Source organism: Euprymna scolopes, chromosome 39 (genome assembly GCF_053919585.1).
Source record: "Euprymna scolopes isolate OS-2025 chromosome 39, ASM5391958v1, whole genome shotgun sequence".
Taxonomy (NCBI): domain Eukaryota; kingdom Metazoa; phylum Mollusca; class Cephalopoda; order Sepiida; family Sepiolidae; genus Euprymna; species Euprymna scolopes.
Genome location: NC_136520.1, coordinates 31,507,641 through 31,527,582, shown reverse-complemented (window position 1 = coordinate 31,527,582; position 19,942 = coordinate 31,507,641). Strand labels below are relative to the sequence as shown.

The 19,942-nt window shown below is 32.6% G+C and overlaps 2 protein-coding genes across 3 annotated transcripts in view; one reads left to right on the top strand and one right to left on the bottom strand.

The window, feature by feature from the left end:
- Positions 1–19,942, top strand: part of LOC145263713 (large ribosomal subunit protein eL43) — a 118,441-nt gene that overhangs the window by 72,535 nt on the left and 25,964 nt on the right. The gene's annotated exons all lie outside the window — the stretch shown is intronic.
- Positions 1–19,942, bottom strand: part of LOC145263711 (GPI ethanolamine phosphate transferase 2, catalytic subunit-like) — a 63,611-nt gene that overhangs the window by 41,947 nt on the left and 1,722 nt on the right. For both annotated transcript variants that reach the window (XM_080120666.1, XM_080120667.1), the window contains exons 2-3: positions 9,606–9,815; positions 4,606–4,794 (exon numbers count right to left, since the gene is read on the bottom strand). In XM_080120666.1, coding sequence (XP_079976792.1) covers positions 4,606–4,794; positions 9,606–9,815 — 399 coding nt within the window. The remainder of the gene's footprint in view (positions 1–4,605; positions 4,795–9,605; positions 9,816–19,942) is intronic.

Genomic DNA, 19,942 nt, shown 5'->3' with positions numbered 1-19,942 from the left:
TTTAACTAGCGAGGCTACCCGGCATTGCTCGGGACCATATAAAATTAAATAGAAGTTAAATAATGTGTGTAACATCTTCATTTTAAAATCTCTATCTCCCCTTCTCTCTCTAGTTGTCTCTGTATCTTTTTCTCTTTCTCTCTTCTCCTTTTATTATCTTTCTCTGTAACTCTCTCTTTATCATTCACCCAACTCATTCCTCTCTCTTGTTTTACTGTGCTGAAAAAATGTAATTCACCATTCCAGCAGCCTCATCCCTTTTATGGTTCCTTGGCCTTTTGGTTACAATCCAGCATTTTAGTGATAATCAAAGTGTACTATCTCTGTATATATTTATGATTCAATAAAACTTTTTCAAATTTGGGTTTAACTTAAGTAGGACAACACCTGGAGTGAATGTGGTATTGTGGTAACTGAGATAGTTCTAGTTAAGAGTAGGATAGACAATTTTAAGTATCTGTGACTGAGGATGACCAACAGCACCCATTATCTTCACACTTCTGATTAGCCTTGTGCCTAATTTGTTTAATTTGTAATTTTTTATTTTTGTTCAAATAAATATTTCAAAGTGTACTTTCCAGCATTCCAGCGACTTAATAATTTTATGGTTTCTTGGCCTTTTGGCTAAGAACAAAGTGTAGTATATTTCAACTCGGCTTTTACTTTCAGTGATAACACTGCTCTACTCAAGAAAGTGAATGAGACAAAAATTTTAATCCTCCAAAAAATCTAATCATTGCATTCAGACTGCCAACAAAACAAAGAGCATTCTATTTCATATTCTTGCAAAATCATTCTTGAAATATTTCTCCTTCTTTATGTCTCTCTCATTAGACCATTGTTAGAGTACGGCGGCCAGGTATTGTTAGAGTACGGTGGCCAGGCCTCTTCTCCATATCTAATACAGGTCATCCAACATCTTTTGCTGCAGATTTTGAGTCGCCTATTCCTCTGTATATTCCGTTCTTTCTTATTTTCTTATAACTGCACGCCTGTGGAATATATGAACAAATTCTTAAGTAATCCAATTTACCAAATTTCCACTACTAATGATTACTACATGTTCTCTTGCCCACTGTGCACTCATTAACCCTTATCCTCGAGTGACTTTCAGGACTTGATAAGTGGTGACTCTTTTGTACAAAAAAATCACCGAAAATAAAGAAGGGATGATTTTTTTTTTTTTAAACAATGTCTGAAGTAAGTTCATTTTTTTTCTTTAAATCTGAAGATTCTCTTTTTGATGAAACTCAGGTTTTGTTTTTATAAATGTCTCATCTGAGTTAACAATTGATGAAACTGCCACAATTTTTTGCTCTTTATGAGGTCTTGTGTTGTTTGGTCAACAAATATCTCAATTCATAACTTATTCAAAAGGAACAAAGTGTTGCAACTGTTCTGATGTTCCACTTAGTCCATTCTGTCCTCGGTCAGTGAATGAGGCAAAAGATTTTTATCCTTCAAAAAATCTAATCATTGCATTCAGACTGCCAATAAAACAGAGCATTCTATTTCATATTCTTGCAAAGTCATTCCTGAAGTATTTCTCCCTCTTTATGTCTCCCTCATCAGACCATTCTTAGCGTATGGTATCCAAACCTCTTCTTCATATCTAATAGATGATATCCAGCATTAGAGAGTTTAAAGACTGGTTCCTCAAATGATACAGGGTCTATCAGATCTGCTCTGTGAAAGCCGACTCAAAAAGCTTAACCTTTTCTTTCTTGAACACTAACGATTATGCAGTGATCTCATTTTGGCCTCCAATCTTATTAGTGGACATTACAATATACCCCAGGACCTATTATCCACTCCTGCACCAGAAAGCAGTCTACAATCTGATCAGCATATATTATGATATACCCCAGGACCTATTATCCACTCCTGCACCAGAAAGCAGTCTACAATCTGATCAGCATATATTATGATATACCGCAGGACCTATTATCCACTCCTGCACCAGAAAGCAGTCTACAATCTTATCAGCATATATTATGATATACCCCAGGACCTATTATCCACTCCAGCACCAGAAAGCAGTCTACAATCTTATCAGCATATATTATGATATACTCCAGGACCTATTATTCACTTCTGCACCAGGAAGAGGTTTATGCAGACATTACAAGAAACTGTTTTACCGACGATTTCAACTGAACCAAAGGAGAGCTATTTTCTCAATTAGAATCCCTGGATCTTGAAATAAACTTCCAAGTGAATTAATAAATGCACCAAGAATGCAACAATTCAAGTTAAATTTGTACAGATGCTGGACTATGTAAATTTTTACTACCCTTTTTCTACATGGCATTGAAGCACAATTTTTTTTTTGTTTTTCTCAAACTTAAGTATTTCTCTCTTGTGAAACCATTATTAGAGTATGGTGCCAAAGCCTCTTCTTTATATTTAATCGATGATATCCAGCATCTGGAGAGTTTAAGGACTGGTTCCTCAAATGGTACAGGGTCTGTTGGATCTGCCCTATGAAAGCCAACTCAAAAAGCTTAACCATTTCTCCCTTGAACACTAACGATTATGCAGTGATCTCATTTTGGCCTACAATCTCATCAGTGGACATTATGATATTCAAAATTATATATATTGTTTACATCGATAAAAGTTTAATTTTCCCATCCATTTGAACAAACGAATTAAAATACTTAAAAAAAACAAAAAAAATAGAGAATTAGTTTAGGACCAATTATTCACTCCTACACTAGAAAGAGGTTTATGCAGGCACTACAAAAAACTATTTCATCATTTATTTTAATTAAATTTAATTGCCAAGATCATTGGAAAAATGGTTGGATCACTCTACCACTCCGATAGGTATTTCACTGCTGATGCAATCCTCTAGCTGTATGAGCCAGGTATGCCCTAAAATAGAATACTGTTGCCACATCTGGGTAGGAGATGCTCGTCACTAGAGTTCAAAACCAGCTTTGAAACCTAGTAGGTGATGCCCTTTTTTCTTCCTTGCAACCTTTCCCACAGAAGAGATATTGCTAACCTGTCTCTGCCATCTCATTATTTTCGTGGAAAATGCTCAATTGAACTCCAATCTATGGTCCGCCTCGCCAAGCTTTCACAAAAAAAACACTCGACTAGCTACAACCACTATATATGATTTCCCCCACCCTCTATCTGTGTATAAATCTAAACACAGATTCTATGAACAAATGTTGTGTATTTTCTTCTCGTTCTTATCTAACGGTGTGTTGTCTAACTGCTTACTTAACGGACTATTGTCCTCAGATCCCTTAATGTCTATTTACTTAACGACCCATGACATGTCTAGTGGTCGTGAGTGCATGTCAGAACATATAATACACAAAACAAAGATGAAATACTTGTCCGCTGTTGGCCGCCTCTGTCTTTTGGCCGCTGCCTGGGAGTTTGTCAATCATCTTGGGTGGAGCCGCACCTGTTTAAAGGAAACGCTTCAAGACAGGGACCCAAGATGAATGAGTGTTTTTAATATATATCTTATTCACTCCTCAGGCATCTCGTCACAGCAGAACTGGAGTGAATCTTGGCTTGTGGGTTCTCTATTTCCATGAGGAGACATTCTTAACCCATCTTGTTTGTTCAGTGTCTCAAATCCAACTCACTAAACTTAACTCAGCTTATTCAAACCAGAACACCTGACGCGTAATGTCCAGTCTCCATTCAGATACTTCTGGTGCAAACTGATCGGTCAACCAAGTTTGATACATGTCACAACATGACCCTTTTTTCACCTGCATACTTGCTCAACTTATTGTTTCCCATGATTCAATTTGTTATTTACTCTGCTGGACAGATAATTAGATAGACAGATAGATACAGATAATAATAAATGCTTTCTACCCAGCATTGCCCAGCTAATATCTAACACAAAGGTTCTTTCCCAGAACTGCCCACTTGTGGAACACTGTTCCATTGGCCTGCTTCCCGGTTAAATACAACATGATAGCCTTCAAATCCAATGTAAACAAGTTCTTATTGTTAAGCGGGTTTTTTGGGGATATGTATGTTGAGAGGGCACAAGTACAACAAGTTCATCAGAGCATATTTTATTAAAATACTTATAAAACAGGCACCGAGATACAACATTGCGGCGATGCTTCAAATTTTTTATAGCTTCAAATATTTATTCATGTTTGTTTTGATTATGCTTTATGGCATATCAATTCTTTTTCAAATTATTTAATGTCGCATCCAGTAATTTTGGAAAAAGGTTTTATGCTTCAAGTTCTTTATATTTTCAATTATTTATTTATGATGTTTGGTTTGGTTGTTTTGTTTTATAGCATGTCAACCCTTTTCGGGTTATTTAATGCAAAATCCAGTAACTTTAGAAAAAAAAATTTATGCTTCAAGTTCTTTATATCTTCAAATATTTATTCATGGTGTTTGGTTTGATTGTTTTGTAGATGAAAATTGTTATATTTGCTTTTGCAAAGCATGATTCAGTTTTGCAAAGAGAAAGGAAAAAGCAAAAGCATCAATGTTTGGTGCATTTTAGGTCGGGAAGACAGTATCTTCAGAAGGCCTGATCTAATAGCACCACAACCACTCAAAGAGTGGATATGGACTAGTAGAAAACAAAATATCAGCACTTACCTTTTCAATAAGATGTTCATGGATTTTCTTAATAATATCATCCATTTCTCTTAATTTTGGTTTGACTAACGGACTGGAGGGTTTTGATAAATGTCCAATGTGATCTAAGCCCAAATAATGCAAAATCATTACGTCCCAGTCAGGCTGCTGAAGTTCCCAGTCCAAATGTCGACTGACATTTTGATCAACCTAAAATGAAAATAACATTTTGGAATCTACTTGAATCAGAATACCATATTTAAAATTTGTACTAATGTCATTTATCAAGGCTAAAAACAATTTGAGGACAAAGATTAATGAGTTTATTGGGTTAACTTTGAGACAAACACCTTCATGAGTGAAGACAATGGTTGAAACTGGGCTGAATTTGATTATTTAAGAAGGTGACCCAACAAAAATTTGTTAATATTGAAATTGAAAACAACCATGCTGCAGTCAACTGAGAAGCAACTCCATGGTATTGTGTTCCGATAACAGGTAGGTCTTGTAAAGAAACTCTTCTCATGGAAGTTCTGTTTAGCTTCATATGCACAGAGGGAGAAATGAAAAGTTCTTTACAGCTGTTGCATCTAGACGAGTTTTTTGTTGTGAAGGTTTTACAGGGATGGGGAAACCAGAAATTGAGCATCTACCATGAAAAATAACGATAGAGTAGAGGAAGACTAGCAATCTCTTTTCTATAAGAAAAAGTCTGTAGGGAAGAGAACAGGAGATCTCTTACTACATTTTGAAGTCGATTTTGTATTTTGTCAAGGCAGGAAAGCGTTCTAAAAGATACCTCATCAGATGAGGTCATAGTACTCCATCTTAAAACATATCTGGCTCTAAATGCCTATTGGGGAAAAATTGAGTGTCTAAAGTCTCTCTGTACAAAAATTTCTCAAGACAACTTGGCATGAGAATACTTTTCACTGCAAGTAAACCCTGACTAAATATCCAAAATCATAAAGTATTCGCAGTCCAAATGACATCTTCGTATGGCTAACCCACAGTAGCTTTTCCAAGTGATGTTACCTTAAGCAAAAACACAAATCTAGATACTTCACCTGACTAGATGAATTCTTGTCCTGGAATCCAGTAAGACCAAGAGACCACAAGAAATATATTATAACATATTTAAATGGTCAGCTGGGGAGAAGAAAATTATGTTCTCAACTTCTTTACTAACTCAGTGTTTGGGATGTAAAGCAGAACTTTGATGGAATATTCAAATATCTATGTATCTCACGTAGGGATCAAGTGCTAGTCTCAGAAAGGGGTCCCTTGGTTTCTGAGAATTTGACTGAATTAAAATGAAACAAAAATAGAAAACTGCATCAGGAATTAGATACTTTCTGAAGCAATAGAATAATAATTCAACCATTTTTCAAGCAACTTCAGTAACAGATTTGATGTAAGTCTTCCATTTTAGGTCTGGAGAGAAAGTCAATCCTAGAAGCTTATCAAAGCATGGGGTTTCTTTGAGAGTTAGGCATTCATTACAACTGGGCCAAAATGAGGATCCAAGCATTGGTGGTGAAAAGTGAGAACTTTGGCTTCAGATGTATTAAAAGTAACCTGATACTTCTTTTCCCTATTGCACCAGCATGTTCCAAATCAGAAGAGAGAAAATCAGAAAGATCTTGATCAACATATTGTAGACGGACATAGGAATACAGCATATATAAGGGAGTAAAAATATGAAATGAAAATTTTGAAAAAAAAAAAAAAAAAAATGGAATATTAGTTTATAGAATAGCAGATAAGCATGATAACAGACTAGTAAAAAAAAAAAAAAAAGCACATAATCATATTATTAAAACTGAATCAAGATATTTCAGTTGATTTGCTCAACCATATTCATTTGATGTATTTGTTTAGTTAGCTGTTATAGAAACCATTATGTTAATAGTAAGAAAATTCAAATTAGTTTCAATAAGAGCCAGATTCAATTTTTTACTCTGATTCCATTTGTCCTTACTTGTGTACATACTTCAGAGAGCATCGCTACATACTTGAGAATAAAATTTCACTACTTATCAGTCTTAGGTCAGCCCTTCAGCTATCAAAAGCAGGATACTATATGGTATCAAAATGAAAATGAGGCAGCTTTTCAACAGAAAAAAATTAAATGAAAAACAATCACTGTACATTTATTTTTACAACAATTTATTTTTTATGAAGAAAATCAATGAAATATGTTTTTTTTTGTTTTTTTTTTCACAGAAAAATTAAAAGTTAATTTTTTTTTTTTTTGGATAAATTGTGTAAAAGAACATAATTAATGAAAACAATTTTTACACATTTTTTCTTAATTTTTTCGTTTCTTTTTTTTTTTAAACTTTTTTTGATACTAGTACAACTTTTGAACTGGAGAAACACCAACCAGCTTAAGATTTAATTTTAGTTCTGTCTAGGATTAATTTAGGGTTAGTTTAAGAGTTAGATTAAGGTTAAATAAAAATTCAATTTTTGTCCAGTTTAAAATCTTTACAAGCTTTTTGTTTAGCAATAATCTTTTTAGTAAAGATAAAGTTATCGTTTGTTTATCAAACTTTCTGATTGACTTAGCGCTTCAGCATCTTCTGACTGTTTATGTAAATATCTGCAAGATGCCAAACAAAAGTGTTGGTTTTATCTGGTTCAAAAGCTGTATCAGTATCAAAATATTTTTTTATATGATTTCTTTACATAGCTGGGGTGTGATAGCCAGGAAATATGTCTAAACTACAGTTTAGTCCTTTAGTCTTCACTTTCCATGAACTATACATCTGACAAAGGGGGAAAAGTTACTGCTTTCTAGGTTTCTATCTAACACTTCTTGTTAACTAGTTTTTAACTTTGAAGTAGTATTTTCTTTAGCTCCTTGCATTAAGTAGCTTTATGCCCTGTCAGAAGTGATTTCCATAAAACACTAGTGCTTCTGCTTATAATCCACTCTATAATAAATAGCAATGTGTATTTATTTAGAAAAATATCTCCATCACAAAAAAGCTAAAAAGAATGAAAATCTCTTTCTTTTTTTTTCCCCCCGTTTCTGCACCGATTTATATGTTTTTTGTTTAATTTAAATTTTTTTAATGCTTTTGTTGAATGGGTAATAATACACAGATATAAAATATAGAATAGATTTATTCTGTTAGGTACAATAATAGAAGTCTGTGTCTGGTAGTAATATTTAGTTCACATTCCAACTTGTAGCTTCAACTGAATCTAACCAGTTTTGATCTCCTTAAATGAAATGTAATCATGTGTTTGAGCTTTGTTACATTTACTTTTCATTTTCATTTTTGTTAAATTTTCTACTTTGGGTAGATTTTATTTCTTTCTTATTTCTTCATACAAGTGAGCAATGACAATTGTTCCCATTCATTTATAACGTCTTTGATGATTTTAACATACATTGTTTAGTTGTCCTGCCCTCCCTTTTATCCAACATCATTTTTATATGTCTAATCCCCATCCTACATCCCCTTTCAATTATCAAAAGAATAAAAAATTTTAAAAATGCAAAGTCAATGGCTGGCATTGTTTTCTTTAGGTCATTAGAAATTACATTTTTTTTTTCAAACCGCAATAGTTAAGGCTTATATATTACAATAATAAAAAAAACATTAGAAAAATTTACATTGGAAAGCAAATAGAAAGTCAGAAAATCCCTCCTATTCGAAATGAATTGGGGGAAAAAAATTCTCCACACTAAATAAGTCAACGATAGATGTTTTCTTTTTCTTTAGCTCATCAGAAATGATACTTTATTTTTGAAAAAATTAAATTACTAGTGCAACTCTATGATTTTAATATGAATATTAGCACAAACACTGGAGAATCAATTTATTTCCATAATTTTTAGATGAAGAGTATATACTAATATAAATATAAAAACAACAAAGCAGAAACATTTTACCTCAGTTTAATCGGTGACATAAAACGATATTGTTGCATCTCACCCCCACTTGGCATGTTAATGGTTGGTATTTTTTCTTCAGGTCATCAGAAATGACTCATGATTTTTTTTTTTTTAACTCATGATAGTTGTCCTATTCTTTTAGAATAGTTCAGATTTACATTGGAAAACAAATAACAAACCTGACAAATCTCCTCTGTCTGAAATGCATTCAAAAAGAAATTCTAGACTCTAAATAAAGTCAACAATAGATGTTTGTTTCTTTAGGTCATCAGAAATGATAATAATTTATATGTGAAAAAAATTAGATTACTTGTATAATTCTATGATTTTAGCATAAACACAAGCAAAGCCTAATTTTTTTCCATTTTTGGCAGAAGGTGTAACCCAGTATTTGAAATATTAGTAAATTCTTATTGCAATCTAAAAAACAAGTTTTTTTCTTTTGGTCACCAGAAATAGAATTTTTTCAATTTACATACTTTTCTTATTTCTTTATTTAAAAAAATTTTTTTTTTTTTTTGAAAAGTTAAAAACCAATTCTTTCAATTCTCTTCATATTTCAAAGTTAAAAACCAATTCTTTCAATTCTCTCCATATTTAAAAGGCTCAAAATTTTACTATGATTGTCGATAATAGTGATTCTTACCTTGTTTAGGAGATAAGAACCATAATGCAACCCATATTCTGCACAGTCACCTTAAAAATAAGCATAATTGTGCCTCACCTGATCTTGATGTGGATATACACCTGTTTTTTAAACGTGGTGGGTATTTTCTTTTGCCCCAGTTTTCTCTTTATCCTAATGGTGCTACTCCAGAGCAGTGTAATTCTGCTGGTGTCATTTTCCTGTTCAAAAAGGAGTCACTTGTCAAGTATCAGTTAGTCAGTCTTAATATCCACATCAGCAAATATGATGGAATCCTATGTCTGAAAATTTCCTCCGTATTTATTTTGCACTCTCGTATCCCTTTTTTTAATTTTTTATTTCTCATGTTTAATTTCTCATTTAATTTCGCATTTTATTCAGTAAATATGATGGAATCATATTTTTTTACATCATTTTTGACAGATGGTGTACACAAGTATAAACATAAAAAAAACAACATTTTACCTCCGTGTAATCGTTGACATAAAACGACGTTGTTGCATCATGCCTTAGAAAATAGCCAGGAAACAACTTGACCCAGGTGTCGTCCCCATAAAATACCATTTTTCTTCCGGATCTGTACAACCGAGACAAGAGATTGTCTTCCTGTAAAGATTTTGTATCGAAATTCATAACAACATCAATGAAGCCAGGAACCCCGCCAGTCATCATGGCCTGAAAAGTAATAAAAAAAAAAAAAGAAAATCTAATTTTCTTCTTAATTCAAAAGGTTAGCATTTTCTTCATTTCTGCTGTTAAATTACATTAAAGCGAGGTGCTAAAATAACTGTGAGCATTCTAAGAGGTTTCCTAAAGTAATTAAAGTGAACTCTTGATTATTTACTTTGTTTGCTATAATTTACCAATAAAATAATTAAATTGGATACAGAAATCCCCGTTTATGTTATAAATAAATATTCTTCTGAAAATAAATACATTTGTGTGTGTTTGTTTCTTCATAATTTCCAGGGAAAATAAAAGAATCGTTTTGGAATCAGAAATGAGACTCAAATTTTCCGATACTGATTCCGATATACCCCCAAAGTTTCGTTTTTTCCGATTTCCGATTAATCATCCCAACACTAATATATATATATATATATATACATTTTCACCCAAAACAAGGTACAATGCCACTTTGATGTAGGGGGCTACTATCATGGACATAAGCTACAGGAGTACTATGTGGGGAGTTGGGCAACAAGATGTCAGTTCACGTTACACTTGAACTTCTGCATGTCAGTACAGTTGGGGAAGCAGGAGCCCGGAAGGGAATTCCAAAGTCTAGCGGTTCTGGGGAAGAAACTACTGGAGTAGAAGGTTTTCTTACATCTAGATATCTGAAGGGGTGGGATTTTGCTGCTTGTCGGGTTTATTGGGAGTATTTACGTCGAGGGGGTACAAATGCTTGCAGTTCGTCAGAGCATTCACCGTTAAAGTACTTGTAGAACAGGCAGAGGGATGCTACATTTCATCGATGGGACAGAGGCTGAAGCTTAGATGATGGTTCAGAACCTATTAGGCTGGCGACTCTCTTTTGAACCTTGTCTAGGAGTGAGAGACTAGTAGCAGAGGCACCAGCCCAAATATGACAACATATATATTCACACTGGAAAAGACTGAAGGATCGGTTGAAAATTATGTGCTTTTGAAAGAAATATTTTCGTTTTTTTTTTTTTTGAAAGACTTTTTGTATTCCTACACGTCAGCACATAGGAAATAGATACAGAAAAGATAAAAACATCTATATATCTTTTGCATTGATTTTTATCCATACATATTTATATGTATATGCCTATGAGCATGGCGATGAGGCTAAGGAATGAAAGTAAAGAGTTATATGTTCTAATTGATGCCACCCAAGTGGTATATATATATATATATATATATATATATATATATATATATATATATATACAGTCCTGGTCAAAATCATAAGACCACTTAAGAAAGTAAGCGTTTATGCATATTATCGAATTTTTTAATCAAATAAATGGTTGAAACCATTACCAAAAGGGAAAATATGATGGAAAAAAATGAAATCTGCTTCATTCGAAACCTTAACCCTGATCTAATAATTATTTTTTTTCCATCATATTTTCCCTTTTGGCAATGGTTTCAACCATTTGTTTGATTAAAAATTCAATAATATGCGTAAACACTTACTTTCTTTCTTAAGTGGTCTTATGATTTTGACCAGGACTGTATATATATATATATAATATATATATATATATATATAGTTTTAATCTCACTATTATATTAGGTATCCCAAACCAAAATTTTATTTTCATTATATCTCAAAAAATTAATGTGGTTATATAGATTTTTGTAAACCATAAACAAAAGTACCAAATTTATTTTGGTAGCTCAATTAGCCATCAAGTTATGACCGTTCAAAGTTTGTCGGAAAGTGAAAATTTGCTATCATGGTCCAGAAGCCAAATTTCATAGTATATAACTAAAAATCTAAGCTACTAACAAGTGAAAACTCCTTATAAATGTAATGTTATCTTGTGGTAAATGAAAATTAATACTAATGAAAGCAATAATTATTAAATGAAACCAACCTAAACACTAGGCAAAATCCCACCACCAACAGGAGAAAAAAGTGCAAATATGACACGGAAATGCAAATTTGACTGTTCATATCAATTTCATTTCAATAGCTAATGTATTGGATCTTCTTAGTATGATTCATAACACATTAGAGATCAAGATAATTTTTTCTTTTAATTATAAATTGATGAAGGCACTCAATTGTGGACCATGTAAAAGCAGTCGAACAGACAATTTGGTAAAAAGGGCAAAAAAGGATTAAAAAAATGAGTCAAAAGTATACGCTACTGGAATTGCTGTAAAACTGTAACCATTGGAGATAGAAGCTTAAAACTTTGCAATTTAACTAATTTTTGAGTGAGGAATTAAAAAAAATGGTTGCCTTGTTTCTAATAACAAAAATTTTTGCTACAGAAATATTTTTACTTTGGAGAATTTAAACTCGCCAAAAATGGATACACAACAATAAGATTTAGAAATTTGTTATACAAAAAGTCACAAGTCATTTTTTTTCAAACATTAAAAAACTTTCAACTTAAAAGACAAGTAAACAAGTAAGATATTTTATAGGCAGATGTCTTACTAAAATTCCTTTCCTTATTGATTTTCTTTCAGAATTCTTTCATAGGCTTCTGCTATGGTAGATATATCAAGAACACTCCAAATCCTACCATCACTTGAAACTGGCATTACCTCAAAACCCCATCTGTAAACAAATGCTGACAAAGGCCATTGAAAAAAATCTTTTCTAACTTTGGTTTGCGATAAAAATTTTATTACAGCGCTGGATGCAGATATAATCTCAATGATTTGGCCAATGTAAAAGTTGGTGCTGTAGTAGACAGCAACCCATTGTCTTTGATGCTCATAACTGAAGATATCCTAAGATGGTTCTTCATCACAACTGCGGGAGTTATCTGAATGTTCAGCAGATTCACTAAAGGACTTTTTTTGTTGCTTTAGAGGTGGAAATGAATCAATTGGATTTCTTCTCAAGTAGTCAGAGAGAGCAGCTTTCAGTTGAACTTTATTTCCACTGGTATTGATTTCAACACCTAACACAACCTTGAGATATCTCAGTTCAAATTTATCAAAAACACCTGATAGAACATATAGGTCTCAGGAGTACTTCTACAGTTTATCGCCGAAAATGGAGACGCCATTTTTTTTGTGCACCTGTCGAAATCCGAGGGAGAAATCAGTATTTTAAACTACGACCGAAGCATGAAATAAATAACAAAAAAATTAAACTAGATAATGATTTTTCAGTTTTATTTAAATTAATTTGTTGTTGATCCTTTACAGTTGCTTTAATTAAAACAAATGTTTCATTAAAATTATTTATTTGTTGGAAAAAAAAAAATAACAAAAAAAAACTATTTTATAAAAATCCAATGTTGCTTTCATTACAAAATTGTTTTATTAAAATTATAGTTTCATATACTGATTTTTCAATAAATTGTCTCTATAAAAATATAATTGTAATATTTTGATAAATTTTTATACAGTAAATGGTTTGGTTTTCAAATGGTGCTTGCTCAGTTTAGACAATTATTTGAATATGTCATTTTCATTTTTTGTTTTTAATAATTTTTTCATTTTCTGTTTTTAATAATAAAAATATGTATACGTTTTATGAAAACTTTCCTGTTTTCATTAATTAAATTGAAACATTTTCAATTAAATAATTACGGATATATGTTCTCTTTCACTTTCTTTATTTACTTTTTTTCATAGTTTTTTCCGGAAGTAATTAATTGTCTAGCTTAATTTTTTTGTTATTTATTTCTAACTTCGGTCATAGTTTAAAATACTGATTTCTCCCTCAGATTTTTACGATAGGTGCGTGAAAAAAATGGCGCCTCCATTTTCGGTGATAAACTGTAGAAGTACCGTCTCTGGAATTATTAAATAAACAAAAAAAAATTATTTTTACAGTGAAATTAATTTTTTCATTTACGCGCCACGTGCACATAACAAGATTTTCCGTTCTTATTTTTTAATTTATGTACAGTGTAATTAAAAAATAATTTAACAAAATCTTCAAATTTATCAAAAACGCCCGATAGAACATAAACAAAAATGCATATTTTTATGTGAAATTAATTTTTTTATTTACACATGACTTGTTGCACGTAACTTAAAGCTTAGCTATGTTTTGTTATTTTTTTTTTTTAAGTATTGTAACTGTACAGTCTAATAAAAAAAATAATTTAACAAAATGTTAGATATATCAAAAACGCCCAGCAGAACATTAGAGAATTAAATAAGTAAACAAAAAAATGAGGCACATTTTTTAAAATGAAACAAATTTTTCCATCAGTCACACGCAACTAAAATGTTTGTTTTTTTTTGGTTTAAAATGTACACGGTTTAATTTTTAAAAGATAATTTAACAATGTTGAAGTTTATCCAACTGAAAGAAGATAAAGCAAAGAACATATGAAAGCTTGAAAGAAGATATAGAAAATAAACTGACATTATTTTTTAAATTGTAAATTTTCATTTCTTTTATTGATGCACTAAAAATATTATTTTAAATAATAACTTTCTATAACTTTTAAACAAAAACAAACTAATCTAAGAACTTTGATATATCCATAGTGAAATAAGTTTTCGCTCGGTCGTGCAACTTGTTCGTGCTGACAGTTGATTTTCGTGATGATTATTGTACTTGGTCACTAGGCATTAAGTTGCAAATCACGATGTGTAGGTACACTCACTTTTATTAGTGGCGCTCCTTGATTTATGAGCGTAGTAATATGATAGCAACAGATTATTAAAGAGGAGATATTTCTCTACAAAATGGTGCCATATTCGGAATTTTTTCAATTGAATTTTTTCATATTACTTTCACTGAAGTTTTCAAGTTGGATTTTTTTGTGAAAAAAAAACAACTTAAAACCCGTTTTTAAGCTCACCATATTTATAAGTGACCATTTTTCTTTAAAATGGTACTATTTTTTTATACGTAGAGACTCACAAAATTTGAAAAACACCAACATCTTTTTTGTGTAAAAAATAAAGCGGCTTTAATCAAAATTAGTGACATAACTTGAAGTAGCCTGAAAAAAACTATTAAAGACACAAGAAAAATAATTATATATCTATAAAGCAAAAGATTAAATTTTATTTAAATCAAAACTTTATCAAAATAACCAAAAAAATAAATGAGATATTGCAAGTTGAAGTTAAGGAAAATTTAACTTTATTTACCAGTTTTCACATCCTAAACTAGGCTAGTTTGGGATACCTAATTATATATTAGGTCCAATATAATAATTGATAGTGAATTGTCTCTATAATAATATATAATCTACATGAATTAAAATATCATATTTAAGCATACCTTATGACCGGGCAAGGCCAGGCGACCTACTAGTCAAAAGATAAAAATATTTTTGCGTAAAAAAGAAATAAAACTAAAAAACATGGCTGCTAGAAATTAAAGCATTAAATGCAGGATTATCTTTTCAAGACTTTAAATAATAAATTAGATAAAATTTAAGATCAACCGTCAATTTTATCTAAAACAAGCAAAAACACAATCCACCATCTGGTAGTAATTAATCTAAGTCTTAACTTTAAATGCATAACTTCCATTACATTTAATATGAATCTATTGTAATTTTAAAATCTATTGCAATTTTAAAATCTATTAGTTTTCATTTAACTTACTTCCTTATAAAATTAGTGGATATAATATTTTAGAAAGGTTTTGATGACTTTAGTCATTATTAAATCACTTTGATTGATTAATTAATGTTAATATCAACAAAGTTATTGCATATATATATATATATATATATATATATATATATATATATATATAGGAAAAATAGATCAATAAAATTACAAATGAATAACATAACCATTACTCTATTACAAACTGTTCAGAAAAATAGTTATGCAAATTAGACATATAAATAAGCTATCTTTGGGTTTTTCACTAGTTTATATACATATATATTAGATATTAGTATACGGCACAATCACATTGACACACAGGTTCTCGCCAGATCACTGAAGTTAGGAAATGTTGAGCTTGGCCAGTATCAGATGGGTGACCATTTGGGTAGGGTAGGTGCTGTATGTACCACACCGAGTCGTAGAAATTTCCTGGAGGTGCATTAATTCACTGGGAGTGATGCAGCTCCAATCTTAGTTAAGATATGCATCTAGAAAAGGAAACTTTGATGTAAAAACCTGTGTTGTACTATGTGCTTTGTCTTGTGGCAGTCATCTGCACTGACAAGGATAACAATAATACCAAAAAGTGTGGTTGGTTCTACACAAAGCCTTCACAAACAAATCATCTGCGTGGACTTCCGAACAACTTAGTTGTTGTGGTGGAATCTCATACGTCGAAATTGACGGGAGAGTCCATCATATATATATATATATATATATATATATATATATATATATATATATATATATATATATATATATATATAGTGATTTAAAGGTTATGAGGGTTTTTTGAAGCATGAAAAACAATGTTACTTTTTGTATTTAATATTTTTATTGTTATTTTTTATATTTCAAGTGGACCTCCGCTCTTGGTCACAAAAAAGTATCGAAATGAAAAAGAAAAAGAAAACCGTTGATGCAAAAATAATGTTGTTTTTTGATGTTCAATTTTAAGCCAAAAAAGACATTGTTTTTGCACCTACCTAATATATATCTATATATAGTACTAGAAGGGAGATCCAACCTTGTCTGAAATGTTCCACCCTTCCTCCCATACTTTTATTGTCATCGAAATCGGTGAAATCACCCATGTTTAAATCAAAGTGATTGATTGTCTGCTCTAGTTAGGGACACTTTCCGCAGTGTACTGGAATGAAGCTTGACATGCCTCTTCACAGTTACTTAGTCCACAATACATTGTACACTGTATTGCACTGTAGAGAATCTACTGTTGATTTAATAAAATTATCTGTAAATAATGGCTTCACTTAAAGTTAAAATGCAAAAGTCAAATATCATGGTTCAATTGTGCTCCAAACAGAAACAATCATTTTGAATGCACCCCTGTCTTATCAAAAAACCAACTGCTGATTTTATGAAAATATTTTTACATAATCACTTGAATAAAAGTTAAATGTACAAAAGTCAAATATCATGTTTCAATTGTGTTCTAAACAGAAACATTTATTTCAAATGTGCCCCTGTCTTATAAAAGAATCTACAGTTGATTTTATAGGACGGGCCTTTCTGCTTGTGTGATGATTAAACTTCTCAAATGCACTTGTGATGGATGTTAGGTTGTATAAAAGTGTTAAGAAAATTGACGGCATCCTGTCTGCTCATCCTTTGGCTAACATTCATGTTTTTAATCTTCACAATGTGGAATGGTTAGACCACTCAAACAAGACAGATGATGAGGGGAGGTTCTGTCACGATTTCTCCATTGCTTATGACCTAACTCAGATTGTTCACGAACCCACCCGTTCCCAACACTGACAGTCAGAATTCAAGTCTCTTGGACCTTTTACTCACAGCTTGCCCTTAGCTAAGTCCATCCTCCATTCTGTCTCTAGTAGGATCTTCTGACCACTCAGTTGTATTAGTTAAGATAAAAACCAAAGTAAAAAGTCCTCAGACGTACCTCTCCATCGTACAATATATCGATACTCTATGGCTGACTGAGATAGTTTCCATACATTTATAACAGATCCATCTTTGCATTCCATGTTTAAAAAGAATGTCCTCTATAGTATCAGACCTGATGGAATGGTTAATTGAAGGTATAGACTGCTTCATACACTTCAAAAAATTCCAGCAAATGCCTAACAGCTAACCGTGGTTCTCTCCAGAATGTGTTGCTGCCATAGCGTACAGACATCGTTATTTCCATGGCAGGTGCTCGTCTGAGCTCCAATATCTAGTCCCCCCTCGCAAATCTTTTACGAAAAACACCCGTCTAGCTGAAACCACTGTCAAAAATTTTCCCCACTCTTTATCTGTGCCTAAATCAAAACGTAGATTCCATGAACAAAACTTCTTTCTTAGAACTGCACGTCAGTGGAACTTTGTTCCGTCTGCTTGCTTCCCACCTAACTACAACCTGGATGTCTTCAACTCCAACGTAAACAAATTCCTAATGAACCGCCACCTTAAGTAGACATTTTTATTAAACCCCCACACTAACATACTGTACATGCAATAACCCTTATCCCTGAGTGGCTTCCGGGCCTTGATAAGTGGTGATCACCTTGTAAAAAAAAAACAAAAAAAAAAACATCACCTTTTCATTGCTCCCAATGTAATAGATGTACTGAGACTAAAGTCGCTTTCAGAACTGCCAGCAACCACTGTAAAAAAGTAATAAAGAATGCTCAGTCCATTAAGTTCAAAGTAGCTGAGCAGTGGCTTGGTTCCCACCAGTTTTGGCAAATAACAAACAGGGTCCTGAACAGAAGCGTGTGCTCTATCTCAACCATCATCAATGGACCTGAGATAATCTCGTTAGCATCAGACAAAACCAAACTCTTTTCCAAGAACTTTGCAGCTAATTCTACCCTATACGATCAGGGCTGTCAACCCTCCATATTTCCTCCTGTATCTGAAAACATGCTATGCGACATACAAAGATCTGTGCATGATGTTGTCAAGCTTATCAAAAACCTTGATACCAGTAAAGCAACTGGCCTTGATGGGATTCCAATTATAGTGCTGAAAATCCTTCAACCAGAACCAGCTTCCATACAAAGCTGTCTTAAGGAGAATTGCTTCTTAATACCTTAGAAAACCTAATCAGTATGCCCTATATTTAAGAATTCAGGTGATTGCTTATCTCCCACTCAGTACAGACCAATAAGTCTCCTGTGCACTATGAGTAAGTTGCTGGAATCTGTGTTAAATAGAGAAGTAGTCAACCACCTCAGCAAAAATAACCTCCCCAGTGACATGCAATATGGTTTCTGTTCTGCTAGATCTACAGCAGATGTGCTAACGGTTATATCTCATAGGATTAGCGAATCTCTCGATTGAGGCTTCTTCTAGAGCAATTGCTCTTGATATATCAAAGGCCTTTGATAGGGTATGGCATAAAGGTCTACTCCACAAGATCTCCAGCTATAATGTAGCTAGAAATGTCTTCTCAATTATTAAATCATTTCTCTCTGATAGATTCATAAGAGTAGTGGTTGATAGGCAGAAATCAGAAGCTCACAGTATTAATGCTGAAATTCCTCAGGGGTCCATTCTGTGCCCAACTCTCTTCTTGATCTACATCAATGATATCCCAAATCACATCCTAAGATCATTCGTAGACATGTATGCTGATGACACTACCATCTATGGCAATACTTCAAAGGCCATAAATGACCAAGTTCTCCCTGATTTTCTCTCCTTTGATCTTGAGCACGTGATGCAATGGGGAAAGAGGTGGCTAATTAATTTTAATGCATCTAAAACCAAGCTTCTATCTTTATATCACCAACGCTCTGATCCCCATCTGGCATCAATTGAAATGAATGGCTCTTGTCTTGGGGAGGCTCCATGTTTTGTCAAGCTTCTGGGTCTGACCTTTACTCCTTTACTAAAACACAAATTCCAGAATTTTTTAACCGAGGATTGATAATTTGTATTATTTGGAATATTCCGACTACTATTCTCATCTTTGATGTTATTCACATCATGTTTTGGATGTTGTTGTAACTACTAACCTTCTCCAGGTGCATCTTGTCGAATGCGGTAATCTTTCTAACTTGGGAATCTACACAGAAATCAAAACACAACACTTTATTTAAACAACGGGAGTAGTTTGTTCTTGTTCCTTCAGTCATGACCAGGTAGAAATCCTTAGAAATTCGTAATTGTATTCTTCCCCCGCATTGGAAGAACGTCTGAGGTTACATCAGCTGAAATGGGAAAAGAAAAACTGCTGCTAAATGGGCCCCCTAAATGCAGAGCTGGAGAGTGAAAGGATCCAGCAGCAATATATAAAAACACTCATTAACATGAATTCCGTGCATTTTAACCTGATAAATCGTTAAAGGGATGAAATGCAGATAGATCTGTGTATCTTAACTGCTATAAATATATTTTATAAGTTACTACCTAGCTCTACTCCCATATCAAGCACTGTTGAAATAAATACTGATATCGATACATAATATATACAAAAGACGTTCAATAAGTAATGCCTCTGATCTACTTCCAGTTGCCTGATCTAGCTGAAACTTTGCATGTGCAATGATTTATATCTCTATGGGTTATGTGGATAATTACAG